The sequence below is a fragment of the Marmota marmota genome, unplaced genomic scaffold (genome assembly GCF_001458135.2).
Source record: "Marmota marmota marmota unplaced genomic scaffold, marMar, whole genome shotgun sequence".
Taxonomy (NCBI): Eukaryota; Metazoa; Chordata; class Mammalia; order Rodentia; family Sciuridae; genus Marmota; species Marmota marmota.
This window is the reverse complement of record NW_025999977.1, coordinates 58687651-58708877: the sequence shown is the minus strand read 5'-3', so window position 1 is coordinate 58708877 and position 21227 is coordinate 58687651. Positions and strand designations below refer to the sequence as shown.

At 52.4% G+C, this 21227-nt stretch overlaps 1 protein-coding gene across 1 annotated transcript in view; it reads left to right on the top strand.

Moving 5' to 3' along the window:
* Positions 1-21227, top strand: part of Dcdc2c (doublecortin domain containing 2C) — a 54564-nt gene that overhangs the window by 274 nt on the left and 33063 nt on the right. Inside the window, exons 1-3 of the mRNA XM_015479443.2 lie at positions 1-62; positions 1975-2026; positions 16221-16297. The exon at positions 1-62 is cut by the window's left edge and continues 274 nt beyond it. Coding sequence (XP_015334929.1) covers positions 1-62; positions 1975-2026; positions 16221-16297 — 191 coding nt within the window. The remainder of the gene's footprint in view (positions 63-1974; positions 2027-16220; positions 16298-21227) is intronic.

The window sequence follows — 21227 nt, the reverse complement described above, 5'->3', positions numbered from 1 at the left end:
GACGCGCTGCAGACGGGCGGCAAGTACGTGGCGGCGGGCCGCGAGCGCTTCAAGAAGCTCGAGTAAGTGTGCGCCCCGCGGCGCCGCCACCTGCGGCCACCTGCGGCCACCCCGCTGCCCCGAGTCCCTGCGCCCTGAGCCTCGTCCGGGGAGGACGGGCCTCTGCGCTCCTCAGGGTGCCTGGGTTTAGAGGATGCTGGGCCCAGGGGAGGGACCCTGGGGCGGGGCTCAGAGTCCACTGGCGGTCCTGCCGGAGCTGGCCTCCTGCCGACACCTCTGCCCGTGGGGTTTGGCCGGCCCGGCCCTGAAGCCTCCTCTGCCTAGTTGTTTGGGCTGGTTTCCCTCGTGGTCCTTATTTCCTTCCACGTTTGCTCATCCTGTCCGACTGCAGACCACGTCTTTTCTACGGTTTTATGTGTGGAAATTCTTCCAGAGCTGAGAATCCGTGTGATTCTCCAGAGAGAATTTCCATTTCTCCCAGATTCCAGAAACGCTCCCAGTCTGAGGATACTCTTTTTGTTTTTCATTTCATTATTTTAAAAATTTGTTCTAATTAGTCATACATGACAGGAGAATGCACTTTGACACATCATACATAAACGGAGAATGATTTCTCTGTCTTCTGGTTGTACCTGATGCAGACTCACACTGGTCCTGTAGTCATATATGAACACAGGGTAATAATGTCTGATTCACTCTACTCTCCCTCCTACCCCCTGCCCCCTCCCCTCCCTTCACTTCCCTTTACCTAATCTAAGGTGACTCCATTCTAACCCAGCCACCCTCCCTCATTGTGAATTAGCATCCGCATATTAGAGAAGACATTTGGCCTTTGGTTTTTTGGGATTGGCTTACTTCACTTAGCATGATCTTCTGTAGCTCCATCCATTTACCAGCAAATGCCATAATTGCATTTTTCTTTAAGGCTGAGTAATATTCCATTGTGTATATTATACTACATTTTCTTTATTCATTCATCTGTTGAAGGACACCTAGTTTGGTTCCATAGTTTAGCTGTTGTGAGTTGAGTGGCTATAAACATTGTGTGGCTACGTCACTGTAGCATGCTGATTTTAAGTCCTTTGGGTATAAACCGAGGAGTGGGATAGCTGGGTCAAACTGTGGTTCCATTCCAAGATTTCTGAGGAATCTCTATACTGCTTTCCATAGTGGTTGCACCAATTTGTAGTCCCACCAGAAATGTATGAGTGAATTTTTTTCCCCATCCTCACCAATATTTATTGTTGTCTGTATTCTTGATGATCGCCATTCTGACTGGAGTGAGATGAAATCTTAGAGTAGTTTTGATTTGCATTTTTCTAATTGCTAGAGATATTGATATATTTTTCATATATTTGTTGATTGATTGATTATATATCCTTTTCTGAGAGGTGTCTGTTCAGTTCCTTTGCCCATTTAATGATTGGGTCATTTGCTTTTTTTGGTGTTAAAGTTTTTTGAGTTCTTTATATATCCTGGAGATTAGTGCTCTATCTGAGGTGTGTGTGGTAAAGATTTTCTCCCACTCTGTAGGCTCTCTCTTCACATTATTGTTTCCGTTGTGAGGAAGAAGCTTTTTAGTTTGAATCCAACTCATGTATTGATTCTCGATTTTACTTCTTGTGCTTTAGGAGTCTTATTAAGGATCAAAGATACTCCTAATTAAATTAGTGGTGTGAGATTTTAATTTTTTTTGAAAAAAAAAAAGAATAAAAAAAGGAGTTGGTTTTACTGACAAGTGGTGAGTATTCTAAATTCTTAATGATTTTTGCAAAGATACAAATTTAACATCCTGTTATTTCTAAAGAAAAAAAATCACCCTTCTGCAGTCCCCTGGGCCCGCATGTCTGTGTCTGAGAGTGCCTCCGCCTGGTTGTGCATTGCTGTGGCATTGTCTTCTTCAAAGTTGAAGGGGCCACAGCTCTGAATCTGAATATTTACCTTCTAATCCTGTTTCTCCCTCTTCTCTTGCAGCTATATCCATATAGTTCCCAGAAAGCCCTCCAAGAAGAGGAAGTTGAAGGAAGTAAGTGTGCACGGCCGAGGGGAGGAGAAGGGCCAGATCGTTGGGTAACAATCTAAACTGATAGAGCTCCCATCCTGACTTCCTGGGGCTAAACCGCAGGGTTTGGCAGGAAGTGCCCCTGGAGTGCGGGAAGGCCCTGGGTGAGCTTGTCAGGTTGTCAAAGCCCAGTGCCCCAGTGACGGGAGTCATAAAAGTGCCCTGGGCCACACCAAGGGAGATGGGCATCTTTGAGGCACACTATGAAGTTACTGGTTAAAACCTCTCATTTTCCTTTTGTTTTGGGGATTTGGGAAGTGGATGTCAGGAAGAGCTATTTAAAGTCATGCAGAGTTGATGCTAATGATAATGCTGGCTTTGCCCATGATAGGCTTCTGAGAGGCGTGTGTGTGTGTGGGGGGGAGGGGTGCCTGTCATTCCATCCGTGACACTTGATTCCTAACAAAAACAGCACAGCCACTCATTCACTAGAGACCCACCTTTTTCTGTAACAAAACCCAACAGTTTTGAGTAATGGAGCCTATTGATATTTAGGATTTATCAAGATTTTTACTTTTTTAAACAAACAGACTCAGCTCTGTGGAGTGTCACCAGGTGGGTGCTGAGGTGCCTCCTCTTCTACAGCACCCTCTCTTTTGCTCTTGTGTGGAGGTGATGGTCTGTACCAGAGGACTGGGGCAGGACTCAGTGACACACTGTGTGGCGCTGTCAGCAGGAGGAGTTGTCAGCTGTCCTCCTCCACACCCTGAGCCTCATGACTGCCCGTCCTTGTGCACCTCCACATCCCAGGAACCTTCGGGTAGCTCCAGAGTGGCGCCCAGGCACCGCCGACAGACCCACAGCTCTCAGGGCAGTGAAAGGAAGTCAAATTCAGTGTCCCCAACTTCAATTGTGACCGTCCAGGAGGGCAGGTTTCCCCTGACAATCTGGCCGTCACTGTGGGTCAGGGCTGGACTGATGGAGCAAGTGACGCCTGTTCTTCTTGGCATCCAGCCGTTTGTTTGTTTACCCCTCTGTCGGGGCTGGGGAGGGATCAGCACATTTCTGAAGTTTAAGTCTGTGCTCATTCTTGCACATTTCAGTGGATTCAATAAAATACAACTTACCGGTAACATCTCAGGATGGGGAGGCTTGCAGACTGTCTTGTGGAACCTTATTTTCTAGCCGAGGGAGCCGTGACCTGCAGAGGTTGTGTGCCCAGTGTTGAAGGGCAGCCTGGGCACACTCAGGGGGAGCTTCCCAGGATGGGGTGGGGCAGCACCTGCCACTGCCCTCGCCCCTGAGGTTGAGGCTGTCCTTGTCAGAAGAGTCGGAAGGTTTTCTCTGGGGACTTCCACTCTGTTAACTTAAAACACACGACTGAAAAGTTCCCGCGAGCTGCTCAGGAAAGCACAAGGAGGACGGTTGAGAACTCACCAACAACCTTCCTTCCAAAACGACCCCAGGGGCTGCATTCTGTCCTCCCTTCCTAGCTGGTTTCTGTGACCTGTACCAGGCACACACACACACACACACACAGAAATAGAATCTACCCTAGTCAGCTTTGTGTCCCTGGGCCCGAGGGACTGAGGAGGACAAGAGGAGGAAAGGCTCATTTGGTCATGGTTCACAGGTTCAGTCCACGGCCAGCGACTCCACAGCTCTGGGCCCAGGCGAGGCAGAGAACATCGTGCTGCAGGGCACGAGAGGAAGGCAGCTCCGGGCCTGGCATCCAGGAACGAGGGACAAAACAAAACCCCAAAGGCACGCCCAGGGGCCCACCTCCTCCAGCCACACTGCACCTGCCTACAGTTGCCACCCAGCTAACCCACATCAGTGGATTAACCCCCTGATTAAGTCACGCCTCTCACAGTCTAATCGATTCACCTCTGAACATCCTCGCATTGTGTCACACATGGGCTTTGGGGATACCTCATATCTGAACCACAACAGTATCCATCAACAAAGTCTTTTTTGGTGATACTTGAGGTTGGACCCAGGGCCTTGTGCATGTTAGGCAACTGCTGTGCCCTGGGGCTACATCTCCAACCCTTTTTATTTATTATTTAAAAATTTGAGACAGGGTCTTACTAAGTTGTCAAGGCTGACCTTGGACTTGTAGCTGGGAGTATGGGTGTGCACACCACTATGTCCAGTTAATAAAGTCTTTTCGGATCTTTATTTACTATACGTCATGATGATTTTCTTGTACTGTAAGTACTCTTCTGCAACCTGATTTTTCATGCCTGAAAAACTCTTTCCTGTGAATTTATCTTTATTATTTAACTCATTCCTTGACAGCAGACTCTTTGATTCATCCTACCTTTTCACAATCTTAAACAGTGACACCGTGGGCCCCTTTCAGAGACACAGTCGCTACATCATGATGGTTTTCACAGAAGTGGAATCACGGCACCATCTTACTCCCTTTGGTGTTTCTCTGGATTGGGTCCCAGAGCTTCTAACCACTTCTGTTGCTCCAGCAGCATCTCAGATGCCCTTCGCTGCCCTTGGGTGTTGCAGGACTTGAACGCCATGCCACGTAATGACCTAGAGGTGCTTGATGCTCATCGTCCCTACCCCTCGTTCCTTTTGTGGAGGATGTCATCTGAGGGAGAGTCCTCAGTCCTTGGGGCACATCATAGCCATGTTCGATGCCCTCATCTCTCCTCTGTTCTAACGTGGAATGTGTACGGCTCACGTTCTTAGCACATTTTCACATCTACCATCTCAGCTGGGAAAATGGAAAATAGCAATAGTGAGGTAGGGGGTCTTAATATCTGCTGGTGAAAACATGAATAAAGAGTTCAGGAAAGTTCAGTGCTGTGTCCAAGGTCAGGGAGCTAGAGGAATAGAGCTTGGACTGACAGCAAGAGCTTTAGAGATGATTCCGAGATTCTGCCCTCCCTTTCCCAGGGACAGACCCATCACTACCGCTGTAGAACCCATCAGTGAGAAATGAGTCTCCTGTGTTCCACGCGTGGGATAAAGTGATTGAATCATCTCTGGTAGCCATTAAACCTTTATAGAGAGAAGCCCTGTGAACCGTGGCGGGAACGCCGCGCGGCGTCTTAGTCTGTCTGTCAAGCAGGTCAAGTGTAAAGAAGAGAAGTCCACCTGGACGCGTTCTGGAGGTTGGGAAATCTGAGAGCGAGGCGCAGCACCTGGCGGGGCCTTCTTGCTGTGTTGAAACGCTGTGGAGGGCGTCACGTGGCGAGGCCGTGTGCTAGCGTGGGTTTCTCTTCGCCTACTGATAAAGCCGAGGTCAGGGATGCCACCGTAGGGGTCACCTCATGACTTTGTTCAATTCTGATCATCTTCTGAAGACCTCACCTCCAAGTACCATCAAGCTGTGCATTTGGGAATTGCATTTCCAACCCATGAACTTTGGAGGGACACATTCAAGCCACAGTGTGCAGTTTGGGCCACCGTGGAGCAGAGGGTCTGCAGGGGGATTTGTGGCTCTCCACGACCTGTGCTGAGCTGGGGAAGCTGGGCCTGGGGATGGACACCAAGAGGAAGTCCTTGTCCTGCTGCCGCTGTGCCTCCTTCCAGGGCTGATGGAGAACAGCTTTGCAAGGGCCAGAAGCTGGGTGGCTTGGCACTAAAAGCTCCTGGAGGCCTTGATGGAAGTGAGGCCGTGTGCAGCCCTTCCTGCTCCTGTCCCAGGTGGACAGCCCAGGGTGCACTCCAGGCCGGGTCCAAGGCTGTGCATAGCTGTATCTGTCTATCATCTATCTTTTCTCTCTCTATCTCTTTCTATTATCTATCTCTCTATAATTTATCTTTACACACACATATGTACATACATGTGTACATACATACATGTGTGTGTTTAAAACATTCTTTATGTGTTAACTACATATGTGTCCCTCTGTATATCTGCTGATTATAAAACCCTGGGAGCAACATGGATACCACCCAGAGCAGGGTGGTTGAATGTCATGGGTATGTTGTATTATGGTTAAATCTGCAGATGGTTGTCAGGTTAAATGAAGTGATCCCCGTGCAGCGCCTAGCATGGTGGGGGCATTCAGCTGGAGCTCAGTAATTAGTAGACACTAGTCTTGTGCAAATGCCTTTCAGTGGTGTTAGCTCACCTGAGCCAAGTTTGAGATCTGCGAATGCCTGCTGATTTGAATGCCATGTGAACTGTTTCAAATTAAAGGTAGTGCAAGGTGAGTTTTTGCAGTGTCCCCAAGTCCAGGGTTTCCCTGAGGTACCTTGTCTCATTTTGTGACACAGTAATACAGAGTGGAAGTACCAAACTTCTGAAAATTATTCTTTCAAGAAATTTGCTTTGGTCAAATCTATTAATGGGAAACTTGAAGAAGCTTCCCTCCCAAGAGAACATGATTAGAATTAGGACGTCAGTTGGAATACTATAATATGTGCTTAATGCAACCACAGAAATGGCTCATTAATGTGTGTGAAATGACATTTCATTGCTCGGAGGGATGGGGCAGGGAGGCACAAGGCAGAGGCTGGGAGATCCCAGCTTTTGTGGCCTGTGGTGTGTGGGGGCTCCAGTGCAGGACGTGTCCTGGGCCCCCCGGCTGCAGGGCTCGTGGCAGTGACCCAGAGTTCTGGTCTGTAGCCTCAAGTCACATAGCCGTGGCCCCCAGTTCAGATGATGGCTCGGTTCTTTCCCAAGGGTCTCAGAACGGATGAGCCTGACCCAGTGTTCTCCCCAGTGAGGGCTGTGTTCTGGTTCTGCTTTCTCCACGGGCCGCTCCTGGCTGAAAGCAAGTGTCCATGAGATGAGACTACTGAACTCCATCTTGAAAGAGATGTGACAGGCCGAGGGGTTTTCCAGAGCACAGAGGCGACCAGTGACTCTAACAAGGAATGTTTAAAATGAACTTTTATTTTTTTTATTTTTTTTATTTTTATTTTTTTTTTTAAATATTTATTTATTTATTTTATTTTTTTTCGGCAGACACAACATCTTTGTTTGTATGTGGTGCTGAGGATCGAACCTGGGCCGCACGCATGCCAGGCGGGCGTGCTACCGCTCGAGCCACATCCCCAGCCCCTAAAATGAACTTTTAAATGCCAGTTTCCACGAAGCCCTTCTGGTTCCCTGCCTCACTGAGAAGCTCGGGGAAGGAAACCCATCCTCGTCCAGGAGGCACGAGCTTGGGCTGGGGACCTTGCCGTGCCCCTGTGCTCAGTCCATTTTTCCTGGCCTCTTTACTCTTTGTTGTTGGTCTGTCCTGGACACCTATCTTGGAAACTTGTGTTTCTGCTAAAAGAGTAACGTGTGATTCCTATTTATTATAGAAAATTGAGAAAATATTTGGTTCAAATGAAAACACCCATGATCCTACCATGAAAACACCCATAATCAACCACTGTACCTCCCTGGGTGGTTTTCCGTGTGGGGTCAACATATGAACACGTGCACATCCATGTGCACTCTGAGCTTTATAAATGTGCTTATTTAAACAAAAGGAGAGCATATTCTAATATATTTGCAGAACCCCTTTTACTTCATAATTTATCATGAAACTGCTACGTGTCGGTATATGCTCCCTTAGGATTCTTGGTGGACTTGGAGTTCTCGTTGGCTGGTGTATACCGTATGTTTTTAAAACCAACCACCTTGGCTTGGCCCTTGGATATTTTTATTATTAGAATCATCAGGGCACTGAGCATTCTTTTGCATTTTACACCTTACTTGCCACACTACGTTTTCAGGGTTCTCGTAGGTACGGCCAGCTGCTGTCCTGAGAGACTGTCATGCGTGGACTCTGTCCGTCCTGAGAGAGCCCATCCCAACCTCTGGACCCAAGCATCGCACTCCTTACTCTCCTGACAGATGCCCATGCTCGTGTCAGAGCCTTGTGGAAATGTCACGGGCTCTGTCGTTCGGATACCTTAACTTCTCCGACGCTCGGTTTTCTTATCTGTAAAGTGGGTCTGGTTGGATCTGGGGTAGGGGTTAAATCTAATTATGTATGCGCCCAGGCGCCACGCTCCGTCACCAGGAGGAGTCTGTGTCTCCCTGCCTCCTGCCCTCTTTCCAGCCTTCTCCCTTTCCCGTTTGACACCCGCCTTTGCTGCTGTCACCATGGAGTTTGAGGCCTGTTTCGATGGAGCCTCTGCTGCTTCAGCCTCACCCCTCGCCCCTCACCCGACTCCCTTCAGGTCTGGGATTCTGTCCACAGTGGATTTTGTTTCTCAGAGACGTGTATCCACATCCCCTTCCCCGAGCCAGGCTTGGGCCGTTGCTCCTGCCCCTCCAACTCAGCAGTGGACTCCTCCTCGGTATTCGATGCCCCTTCCTCCAGGAAGCCCCTGCTGCCCTGGTAAGGACTGGGAGAGCCTCCCTCGGGGCCCTGCAGTGCCCCTGCTTGCCTCTGTGAGGCGCTGCACACAGGTCCGTGCAGTTGCCCGGGAGCCAGTCTGTGTCCCCGAGGCCCCAGCTCTCTGGGGCCAGGTGTGCTGTTGGCTTTTCACCCTGGTCCTCTGTGGCAGTGCCTGGCTTCCTGCAGGAGATAGGGATGGGGTCTGAAAGGAAGCCTGGTGGCCGGGTAGGCCTCCAGGGACACACACGCTCTTCGCCTGGGACTTCGTTGGTCAGGGTGCGGCCTTGCTCCCAGGGGAGCTGGGAGGGGCTCCCCTGGACAGCCAGCTGGCGCCAGGCATCACCTGGCTGGCCTTGTCTCTGGCCAGTGCCTCCTGCTTGCCGAGCTAGCAGCTCCGGAGCAGCAGAGCCTCGTTCCCGTCTGTGAACCAGCGTTCAGGGGGAGGGAGTGCCTCTGTGGGAGCTCCATACGGAGTCAGCCAGTGGGCTGCCCCACCATGATGTCCAGGTGTCCGAGCCACGGTGGGCCCAGAGAGGGACCCTTGGCCAAGTCCAGTCTGGGAGGCTCCTGGCTCCCATGCTCCAAAGAGGTCCATGGACTCTGACGGCCCTGGCACCAGTGGGAGCTGTCAGTTGTCCTGGGAGGGGAGCGCTGGGGCAGCGTGGGAAAGAGGAGTAGGTGTTGACCTGGCTCCTGATCATGCTGGCAGCCAGCAGGCCCTGGTGTGGCCGAGGCTCAGCGTCCGGCACCTGTGTGTGTCCCTGATGCCCATGGCACCTGCTGCCCACGGTGGTGCACTGAATTCTCTCCTCTTTCTGAGTCCAGGCCTCGGTTTCTGGCTCTCCTGCCTTGCCCGTGTGCGGAGGGGTCATGGGGAAGGCAGCCTGGATGCCCTCGAGGTCCTGACGTGGTAGGGGCGCTGTCAGACGTTGCCCTGCTTTGAAAACACATCATTATCCGAGCTGAACGGGCTCTGCTCGTGTTTGGCAGTGTCAGCTGCCATCCCCACTTTCTCAAGGGCCACACACAAGGCTTTTCACCCTGCGCCAGGGTGTAGCAGATACTTAGATACCAGACTGGCTGTCCCTGTCCCCTGCGAACCTGACATAGGGAGGACTGGGAGTTAGTGCGTTAGCTAAATAAGGAAAACCGTTGGAGGACAGAAAGGCTCCGAGGCTCCCCTCGCCTCCCTGTGGGGCTTCTTGCCCCCTCAAACGTGGCTCCAGGGAAACTCTCAAGAGCAGTGGGCGCAGAGCGGGGGTGTGGCACAGTGGGATGCCCTGGCTGCATGCCAGTGGGGTTGCAGGAGAGCGTGGGGTGTGCACCTGCACCCTCCCTCACCTCTGAGCTGCCTGAGCCCAGCCTGGGAGAGGCTGCCTGAGGCTGCACCTGTGCCAGGTGGTGGTGGTGTGGAGAAGGGGCGAGTCTTGTCCCTGGGAGGCAGGTACAGTGGCCACTCTGGAGCTGTTCAGGTGAGTGCCTGCTCAGGGAAGGTCTGTGGATGCAGCAAAGGAGCAGGGTCAGCCGAGGATGCGTCCTGTGTGAGGCAGTCCTGGAGGGACTCCCTGCGGAGCTGCCCAGGCGCCCACTGAAGCCTCCCCTTTGCCCTAAAGAGCCTCGCTTCAAATCTGTCCTGGGAGAGGTTTGGGAGCTCGGAGGCTGGTGACTCTGCCCTGTTGCTCTTGTTCTCATGCCCTCCAGCCCCGCCTGAGAGAGCCAGCCTGAGCAGGAGGTGGAGGCAGAGCCAGGCTCGCACAACAGGACAGAACCAAAGCAAGACACACCACGGGCGCCCACTGCAGCTGTGACCCAAGGGGGACCCACAGTGGGAAGTGGGGTTAGGACTGAGATTTCAGTGCACCAGGCAGGACTCCCCTGAACCTGTGAGATGATCATATCATTTTCAGGTTCAATCTGTGAATGTTTTAAATGACGTTAATTGCTTTTCAAATCTTAAGCCAATCACATTTGGTTGTGAAGTATCTTTTGTATTTGTTGGATTTTTTAAAATTAAATTATTTATCTGATTTGTTACAAATGGTGGCAGAATGCAATTCATTTCATGTCACACATACAGAGCACAATTTTTCAAGCCACTGATTGTACACAAAGTATTTCACACCATCGGTGTCTTCATATATGAAGATTTTGTTTAGGAGATTGGCAGCTGTGTTGGTGGAGGGGGCTGGTGGTGGTTACCTTACAGTGTCTCTGGAGGTTCAGGAAGAGCTTGCCAGGGCTGAGTTACTTCTTCACTAGAGGCAGGATAGCACGTGCTGGTAGAGCTGTCTGGGCTTGGAGCCACCACAGAGTTTTAACTGTAACTCCAACCTGATCCCAGGACAGGGCCACCCAGCACATGTCCACCCAGCACAGGGCCACCCAGCACAGGGCCACCCAGGACAGGGGAGCGTGAAGGTGACCCTGCTTTCTTCCTGGCTGGTTGACACCATGTCAGCTTTGAGAATTGTGGTGGAACTTTACAAAGCACATGAAGTCAGCTCAGTCAATCTTAAAACCTGCTTCTTTCTACACTTTTTATCGGTGCAATACAGTTGTACATAATGGTGGGATTTGTGACTTATTTATACTTGTGCACAATATAACATAATTTGACCAATATCCCTCCTTTTTAAATGTAAATTAAATTTTAATTTGTAAAGGAATTGTCCATTTTCCAAAAGATGAAAGATAGAAACCTCTGTCTCCATGGCCTGCAAGCCTGGGAGCCCGCCTGGTTGATACCCAAGGTGTTCGACCACATGGGCCTGTCCTCCCGCTGCGGAGCCCTGTGCTGCTGAGGCCAGGGGAGGGCCCTCAGGGCACCAGCTGCCAGGCGGCCATGCTTCTCCAGGAGGTGGAGCAGGGCTGCTGCGGTGAGCTCTGGCCTCCCCTGCCTGATGTCCCTGCTTGGGCCTGGCTGCCCTGGCAAGACGCCTCCCCCCAGGAGAGGGTGTGGATGGTCCCCTTGCTCGCAGCATTGTGGACTGAGGGTCTGACCAGACCTTCCTCCTCTAGGAGATGAGCTAGAGACCCTGCTCTTCCCACAGTGCTCCTGTGAAGGTGCCCTCCGGTCTCAGGCTGACCACCACTGTCCAGCGGCTCCTCCTGAGGGTCCCCCAGATGTGCCTACCACCTGCGGTCTTGGTGCCACAGTCTCCTGAGCCTTTTTTGCTTGATTTTTTTTCTCTTTTCAGTTTATTTCATGGATGAGTTATGCTAATCCAAGTCAAAAGTGGTTACGTTATACAAGCTGTGAGGCTTTTAAACTTGTGACAAGGGCCAAAAGGGAAATTCTACTTATTGTAAGGAAATCCTCACTTAAGCTTCAGTGAGCCACAAGCACTTAAAACCCATGAACCTTCAGCTGATCGTCCCCAGCCAGTCCCGTCTCTACCAGCATCTGAATTACTAGTTTCTTTTCATCGTAATCATCAGCGATCCCCTGGACAGTGGTGAGGGTCTCTCTGCTGAATTCTCATGTGGATAGAATCCTGAGAGCAGCAGGCAGCAGGTCCTCATCCTTCTTGCATCAGCAGAGGGATGGAAGAGTGGAGGTTCTGGATGGCAGACGTATGATGTGATTCCTTTTCCTTGGGAAACGGCCCGTGGACGGTGGCTGCTGGAAAAGGCAGGCAGGGAGGGGACAGAGCATTGGGAGGCGAGGGGGCTCGAGGGGAAGGTTGCTGAGTCCTTGGTGGTGGCTCAGTGACCGGGGCCTTTGCTTGATATTTTGCATGGAGAGGGCTGAGGGTTTGGAACAGCATGAGGAGGTGACCGGGGACTTGGAGCCTGAGGAGGACAAAGAGCAGTTCTTGTCAGTTGAGCCCTTGGCTGGCGTCCACTTCTACTAAGCTCTGGACAGTGCACTCTCATGTTTGATTACTCGTGTGGAAAGCAGCGGCTGGGAGGTAGTGCTGCTGTTAACTGCACTGCTGCAGGAAGGATGGCTGAGAGGTTGAACAGCTTGGAGGGCGGCCAGTGCTGGGATCGCGGGAGTCAACACAGGCCCGAGCGCTCTGCTGTGCTGTACAATAGGACTCGTCCTAGGAACGGTAATAGAATGTGTTTTGAGGGCTCAGGGCAGCCTGGATGTCTTGGTGTTCTTCGCTGCTACCTGGAGATGTGCACATTTAATGTGGTGCTGGGGCTTGAACTGGGTCACTCTGCAATCCTCCTGCCTCGGCCTCCTGGATATGGGGCCTTGTTGTTTTGATGATCAGGCATGAACGTGTGGAAGAGTCTTTTGCAGAGCCTGTTGGCATTCTGCAAGCTGGAGCTGCTACAGGCAGAAGCGTCCGTGATGATCTCAGTGTCTTCTCTTGTTGCTTAAATTTTAGTGCCTTGGCCAATAGGCCTATAGCTCCTGGTCCTTCGGCCTCTCAGGACAGATGACTGACATGGGAGTGTGGCTCTGACACGTGTGAATGAAACTGTCACCACCATCAGAGAGTAGCAGAAAACCACCTTTACCTGACACTTGATGAGAAGTACAGGGAACAAAAAAATCAGAACGGCGTCCTCAACAGTTGGAGTTATTTAATTAGACAGGTGACATCAGGGTTGATGAATCATTAACACATGGAAAGAGCAATTAGCTCTTTGTTTCTCAATGTTATCAGGCAGAAAGCGGTTCTTAAGGTGGCTTTTCCTTAATAGAATTTGCAGAGGATAATCCCTGTTTTGGTGCTTTCAGACAAGGTCTGTACAGTTAGGCTAGTTGTCGATACTCGTGGCCTTGATTTTTGATGAGTGTTTGGGCGCAGGTGAGTAGATCTTGTGTGGCACATGGCAGGTGAGAACAGGGGTGGGTGCACTTGCAGTCCCCAGGCTCCTCTCTTTCCCGGGGTCTTGTGCACGGTCTCAGGTGTCCTGCTCTTGTCCTGGCATCTTCCGCTCTTCCTTCCTCCATTTGTGCTTGTGAAAGCCTTGAAGTCCACACCACTCCTCCTCAGGCGGCGGGCCCCCTGTGGATCTGACCACTCTCAGGAGGGTCAGTCGGGCTCCACAAGGCGGGTGAGCAAGAAAACCCGAGGCAACGGAAGTGACGTGATGGAAGCAGGCCGAGTGTGTGAGTGGTCAGGGAAGACCCTCGAAGAGGACATGGAGTGGCTGCTCATTGAGAGAGAAAGCAAGCCACACAGGCCCAGTACTGGGCAGAGACAGCTGTGGCATTTGCATAGCTGAAAGGATGGGCCCAGGGCCAGAGCACGGGGTGCAGAGGTGGGGGGCGCGGGGAGGAGAGGCAGCAGGTGCCAGCTCGCATGGGCTGGTGGGTGTGGGCGCTGCAGAGAGCAACCTGCAAGGCTGCTCCTTGCTTGCTGCAAAGAAAGCACGGGGGCCGGGCAGCAAGAGCCGTGTTGGGCTGTGGGAGCCTGGAGCCTGGGGCCGTGGGAAGCCAGCAGTCCAAGGGGTGGTGCTGCCGTAGAGTTGCCAAGGGGCTGAGGGCTTAGCAGTGGGCACTAGGGATTTTGAAGTTGGACAAAAGGGTCTTGGTGGCACCATCTTCTGAGAGAGGGAGATCTGGGGACCATCTGTGGGTAAAGCTGGCAATTTTGCTTGGGCCAAAATAAGACTCAGATGCCTACGTGAGCTACGTGAGCTCTCGCCAGGCTGCCCTCCACGTGCGTGCACACGTGTGTGCCTGTGTGGGCTCGTGTTAGTTGCATGGAGTTCTTAGCACTGTGTGATGGGGGTCGCCTTTGCTTTGTGGAAACCCTTCTAATTCTCATGAGCACTTTATAAGGTCATCCTTGTTCTAAAAGCAAACACTGCTGCCCAGAGAGGAGCACTAGCTCTCCTGGAAACAGGGCTGGGTTTTGACCTCGTCTTCCAGCTCCAGAGCCTGCCAGGCTCTGCCAGGCCTGGCTCTGCCCCCTCGAGGGCTGCAGGTCAGGGTTGCTCTGTCTAATGGTATCTCAGGCTGCAGCCAGGTGCTGGATCAGACTTCCCGGCAGTGGCTCTGTCCTCTTGGATCTCCTCACCCTTCTCCCAGGACCCATAAGACACGCCCAGAGCACCCTCCTTCTGGAACATGGTTCCCAGGAGGCGTGGGGCAGGTGTTGGTTCTTTCTTGTCCCTGCCAGTGTGTGTGGAACCCAGAGCACCTGGGCTGGGGCTTTTGGGGGTGATTTCTCAACCTACAGTGTTCAGGCGAGTTTCCCAAATGAGTAGACTGTGTGCCCATCTTGCAGGTAAGCTGAGGACCGTCTGACCAGTGAGGGGACAGGCCCTGGGAGGCCTTGAGGGAATGCTCAGGTGGTGTCTAACTCTGGCAGGCCTCAAAGTGGGGATCTGGGAGGTGGCAGGCTCAGTGGAGACCCGGGGCAGCAGGCAGGTGGCAAAGTCAAGCTGGGGAGTGTGCAGAGAGGTGTTTGGCACACTCAGCTGCAGGGCAGACTACCAGGTACAGAGCAACTGGGTGTCCTGTCTGGTGTTCTAGGTGAGGCCTGGGTTGGGAGCCTGCAAGGGGAGGGGGCTCAGCAGTGTGAGGTGTGGGTGGAGTCCATCTGATCTCCGGGGTATGGAGAGAGGTGGCTGGGCATGGGGGGCATCTCTGCAGAGTGTGTGTGCAAGAGTAAAGCATGTGGTGTGAGGGGCACTGGGCTTGGTCCTACTCGTGCTGCAAGGGAGGGCTGTTGCCATGTCACTTTAGCAATGGCAGTGAGCTTGGTAGGTGGAGGAGGAAACTGGAGCCTCTGGGTGAAGGCCTCAGTGTAGCAGAGGCCAGAGTGTCTGACCAGACCCTGACAGAGCAGTGTGGAGTGGCCAAGAGCAGAGGAAGGTGGCCAGGTGCGTGGGACAGTGAGACAGGATGCAGGTGGTGGGGTCTGGGCTTACTTTGTGGATGGAGGGGAACAGCCATGTCCTGCTGGCCAGTGGTTAGGGTGATGTGGCATCTCGGGAGGTGACAGTGGGACCCTGGCGGGAACCTCCCATCATCCAAGGAGGAGAGGGGAGGATTTGTATCATGCAGGGTGTGGGGGGGCGGGGTACATGGGTACATTGTCTGCAGAGACAGACAGGAGGGACCTGGGCAATTGGATCTGAAGGGTGGCATGGGAGGGAGAAGGGCCCTGCACCGTTCCACCTGGCAGGCTGGAACCGCAGAGAGCCACGTGGTTAGAGGCAGGGTTGGGGGGAGGCCACAGTGAAGTGGGGGCCTTTCCAGGCAGCCCAGCCTTGTGCAAAATGGGGTGGGGGTGGTGAGTGCTGCTCTTCAGGATTCCCTCTGCTTGCTTTCTGCATGCGCCTGGCCACCGGGCAGGGAGAGCAGACTTTGCTCCTCTGTGCAGGACTCAGACATTCCTTCCCACTTGGGGGGTCTCGACCCTGTCTCTCAAGGCTGAAGCTATGACAGGCAAGAGTTGGCTCGGCCTTGTGTTCTCAGGAGAGTCGAGAAGGGTCATGGAATATGGGGGAGCTGTTCCCACCTGCTGGCCAGGATGTCTGGCTCAAAGCTTGTGGCCTGAGAGTAGAAGCCACCCTGACCATCCTTAGGACCCAAGGGGTTGGCTAGCAGAGCCTCAGGGGTGGCACAGAGGTCATTGGCTCGTGCTTGTTGGGTGAACTGCTGGGTGTGTCTGGTGTGTGAACTGCGCAGCCCCCTGGGGGCCCTCTGCCTGTCACCCTGGTCCTTGGCACTCTGCACTTTTATACCTGAGCTTCTCACCACGGGGGCAGGTGGCTTGCAGCCCCAACTACCCCACACTGTCCCTGGGATCCTGTCTGCCCCACATACAAGCACACAACCCCTCTCTGAGTCCTCCAGGGTCCTTCCTGGGGTGTTCTATCAACAAGAGATCCCACCTTCACTTAGGTTTGGGGTGGCACTGTGCATGCTGATGGTGCTTAGCAAGCGTTTGCTAATCTGAACGAACTCTAAGGCCTGCGTTTTCTTTCTCCAGATAAAGCCGGTGGTGCACTGTGACATGAACGTGCCTTCCAGGTGGCAGTCCTATCACCGCCTTTCCCGAAACATTAAGTGAGTACAGTGTCGTGGGTGAGGACTCAGCCCTTGCCGTCGCTCCTTGAAGAGAAGCCTCCCACGCGGCTGACTCTCCTCTCTCTCCAGCAGGGACTCCCTCCCTGAGCGCCTTCTCTATGCTCCACCTTCTTTCTTCTCTTGAACCCTGAATTAGGGAAGCGACCCAGTGGCTGAGCCAGTGTTGACAGCACAGTTTTCCTGGGGATGGAGAAGTAAGGGCTCTTGAGCTTTAGGTGGTGGGTTTGTTTCTTAATCCAGCAGTTCCAGCTGTTGGGTGTCGAGAGGAAACATTTCCACCACCGTGAGCTCTCACTCCCAGGGCCCTTTTGGAGCCAGCTCGTCCCACCAGGTGTCCCTGAGAGGGGACGTGTGAAGCTGCATGCTCGGGACACGTCATACTGAGCAGGAGCTGTGAGGCCCAGCGCCCTGGGTGGGGTCGTGGCTGAACACGCTGGACTGGACACAGGGCTGTCTCCTGCTCTTCCTCTTGGCTCTGGGACTTTCCGTGCTTTGACTCTGGGCTTGCTCCCTGGTTGGTAGAGCAGGACAGAGGCAGCTACCTCGAGGTGGGAGGATGGCCCGAGGTGACCTGTGCAGAACCCACCCGAGCTCATCAGGGATCAGACTTCTGTAGGTGGCCCTAAGCCACCTTAAATCCCTGAGGGGGAGTTCAGGTCGTTCCTCCCTTTTGCCATGTTTTGCCCCCAAAGAAAAAGTCGCGTGTGTCCTGGATCAGGAGCTCAGAGTTGCGGGACCTGGCAGTGGCCGGGCTGGCCCGACTTAGCCCCTGCTCCCTCTCACCTGGGACCAGGGACTGGGCAGGGGGCTGGGGACCATCTGCCTGACCAGCACACTGCAGCTGAGAAGCCAAGAGGAGACCTTGTCAGTCAGCCGCGCTCAGCTCCTCAGGGACCTTGGAGGTCCGGGGAGCGTGTCTGCAAGCACCTTACCCTGGGCGTCTGTGACGAGCCGCTTAAACACATGAGGTCTCCCATGGTGCTTCAGGAGTATGAGAGCCGTTTCGAGAAAACTAAAGGCCCAGGGTTTCTAAATTCCTGTTCTGTAGAATGGTAGGGTACCCAGTGACTGTGGGTCCTTCCTGATAAGACCTCGTCCCCAAGGCTGCCCTCCATGGGCACGGCCCGACATGGCCGACTCTTGCTCGGCAGCTTTTCTCCATATGGACCCCGGCTCCTGTAGCATGTGCTCATCTCTGTATCGTGGACTCAGAGTTCCACTAGATGGAACTAAACAGCCATCGAAGTGAAGGAAAGACCTGAGCACGATTGCTTGGAGACCTCATAACTACAGACAAATGGCTTAGGAGGGAGTCTTCCCTGTTTCAGAGGGAGAAGGCTCCGACCTGGCCGTGGTGGCCCAGGCCGCTGGACATGTGGCTTGTGGAGTCGGTGTTCTGAGGCTGCCCTGCAGTGGAGAGGCTCTGGGGTCCCTGGCCTGCTGGGTGGGAGTTAGCTGGTGATGCTGGGAAGCCACTGTTTGGAGGCTGAGGTCAGGGTCTGGTCCTGGTCTGGGCACTGGCTGTGTAGCCTGAGGTCCCCCCACCAGTGTTCTCCTCCACCTCCTCTTTCACAAAAGTGACAGGAACTCTGAGACCCTCTCATGGCTCAACTTAGATTGCCATGGGACATGAAAAGGTCAGGTCAGGGAACCTCGGGAGGACAGGGTTGGGGACCTTTGTTTTGTTGTTCACTTAGAAATGCACTGGTGGAAGGTGACCAAGCCCTAAGGGTGGCCTGGGCGTGAGTCAGGAAGGCCTGTGGCAGGCTTTGCAGCCCATGCTTCCTGAGGCCAGCAGAGCTCTGTCTCTCGGGCCTGGAGAAACGACCAGAGGTTAGGTGATCCTGATGAAGCTCAGGACAGAGCGGAATGGAGAGGAAAGAGGATCACTGTGGAAAGGTTGGGTGTGTTTTAGGGCAAGGACAAGTGGTCTCTGGAATGGGGCATAAAGGAATAAAAGCAGGATTCTAGTCTGGTGGCAAGTATGAGGAGGCAGGGACAGGAAGCACCGTCCATGTCTCGTTCTCAGGCTGGGGGAAGCCCATGTGCCGGGACAGCTCCCTTCATTCCATGGCTGTTGGCTGAAATCTCTAGCTGGAGTGCTCCTCTCCTCTGAGTGGTCTTGGCGGCCACCCAGTGGCCACCTGAGTGGACCAGACACCTTGGCTTCCCATGTGATTCCTTCCAAGTCCAAGGCTGCTCCTTGGCCATGAGGGTCTTCTCCAGGACTTCCCTAGGAGGTGCTCCCCAGCAGCTGTCCCTCTAAAATAATCTCCCCAGGGATGTGGGGCTCCAAGTGGGTCCCAGGGGTGTGGCCCGAGGCTTGGAAACCACTTAGGTTATTTGCGTTTGCTAGTTGGGGGTATTTGCCAGATGCTCTGGCTCCCCCGGGTTTCTTGTGTCCGTAAGTTTTGAACAGCATAGTGAAGTGCTCTGGAAGCTCTGCCACTTGGCCGTGTCCCCACTGGTGTCACGATTCTTTGTCACATACTGAAATTGTGTCACCCAGTGTGTGTTGACATTGGGAGGGAGAGCAGTGGAGTCTCATGGGAGGGGGCGAGGGGTGCAGGAGTGCTGTGTCCCAGCAAGCAGTGGGGTTTGCACAGTGAGGGGCCCCTCTGTGCAGCCATTGGCCAGTACCACGCTGGAGGAGCAGAGTCAGGCAGCTGTGGCTCACAGGCAAGGGGTGTGACTTAGCTATCCGGCCCTATCGTGTCCCTGAGCTCTTTTGTTCATTAGGTTTTAGATAACACTCCATGTGGTTCTTACTTCATGCAGAAACAAGGAAAAAGGCAGGGAGCACTTGGGAAGTCGAAGGGTGTGGGTGAAAGTCAAGATCCTTGAAGGTTCTGCAAAGCCTCCTTGGATGGGGGCTCCAGGTTACAGGTTCTGGAGGTGACTTCCCACCATTGACTAATGAGGCACATCAGAGAGAACTAGGTCTCCGCAGCCTACAACGTCCCACAGACACCCCAAGCGTTTCTGTAGTCCTCTGGTTCTGGAGGAAGGAAATGGAGAACAGCAGAGGCTGGTCTGAGGTTGTCTTTCCTGGGCCCACATCTCCTGGCCCAGATGTTGGACACACAGAGTGCAGATGAGCTTCGTCTGTAGCCACCTGCGCCCCTTTTTTCTGGTTCCTGAAGAGGTATGAGGAATAAGGTCCACAGCCGTCAGAACACAGATCACCCCCATCAGGATTAGAGTGGTGTTTCCTGGGAACTTTGCATCCCTTGAGTTTGACTTTGGTGTGTGAGAAGTGGGTAGGGGCCTCATCAGATCCCAAGAATGCTGTCGGCTTCCCCAGGGGTGGTCAGCTAAGTGCTGGGGACTTTCACAAAGGGAGCAGAGAAGGCAGAACATGGATTTCTGGCTGTGAAGGGCGGGTGTTTGAAGGGCCTCACACAGGATGCGCTGGGGCTGGGCACCGTGGGAGGTTGGGTTTGGCCAATTTATTATGGAACTCAGATCCTGGACTAGAGGGTGTCCCTTCATGGACTGGAAGGACAGGTGTAAAGTTTTCTAATAACCCTCGGGATGTTTGGTGGAGCCTGAAAATCCCCCCAGTTTTAAATGCTATTAGGGAATCTTGGGGAGGGTGAACAGAGTCCTATTTCTACCTTAAGGGTAGACTGAGACATTGAGACCTTTCTATCCTTGTTGTTATAAGTGATTGTATGAGGAATATCTCTGCACCATAAGTCATTGTCCCCATTTCTGTGGGATAAGGTGGCGGAGCCGGTGGCTCCTGGTTTCTTGTGTTGTGTTGGTCTGTATGGCTGGAGTGTCCTTCAGGAAGACCAACTGTGTCCGACTGTGTGAGTGCATCTGTTTCTCAGCACTCAGGATACAATGTATATTAAATGTCTTTGAAGTTTAGGCAAAAATATAATGTGGTCTTTTGTAAATATTTATTTTATTACTATCAGTATTCTATATTTAGACTTTTATTGTAAGCCAATTAGGAAAACATTGTAGCAGATTTTTATTGCGGTAGTAACATTAATAAATTGTGCATTCATGGACTGCATACAACATTTCTTTCTATAGTTTATTTTGGGCAGTTTTAAATATGGAAGAAGTTGCCACAAAGCTTTAGCAGAGAAAATGGATTTTCTTTGTTGTGACAACACATTAAAAATTATATATTCACTCTGAGAAAAAGACATATGTGCCTTAAATTCTAAGTTATTTGCATTTAAGGGAAAAATAGTAAAACCATGGTGATAGTAAATAATGATATGGAAAAATGAAAAGCCATTGTGTATTGCTGAAGGATATTAATTATTGTTGATAGATGTAGAAAAGAAAACCTTGTATTTAGCTGTGTTTTAGTTCCAGCTACGACAGTCTGACACTTGTCAAGGGGTGATTGATGTGGCTTGGTGATTGACGTGGGGGTGCCAATCACTTTGCGATGGGTTTTGAGAGGCCACTAGGCCTCCCCTCCAGCCCAACACAGATAATGGAGCAGACCCCTGGGCTCACAGGGAAACCGCCTCAAGACTGCGAGAGGGAGTCAGTTCCTCTTTGACTGCACATGCCTTCTGCAGGTCTCTCCTCCGGGAGGGAAGCGGCTGCGTAGTTCAGGCATGCTGTTCTCCACGTGACAGTTTTCCTCCATTTTATCCATCAGGGAGTTGAGGGCATATATGTGCTTTTTAAGGAACAGAGTTTTGTCCAGTTTTTTGGGCTCGTTAGATTATGTAAACAGGTGAAAGAACAAACAAGACTCATGGTCAGAGAAAATGCCCATTTATTGAGGAACAGCTCTGCATATTTATAGAGCTGGGGGTGGTTTGACAGTTATGACATTTTAACAATTTAAAGGTTTGACAGTTGGCATGGGGTACTTTCTGATTGGTGGGTAAGGATCATGTGAGCCAGCAGGGCTAGTCTGATTGGTGGGTAA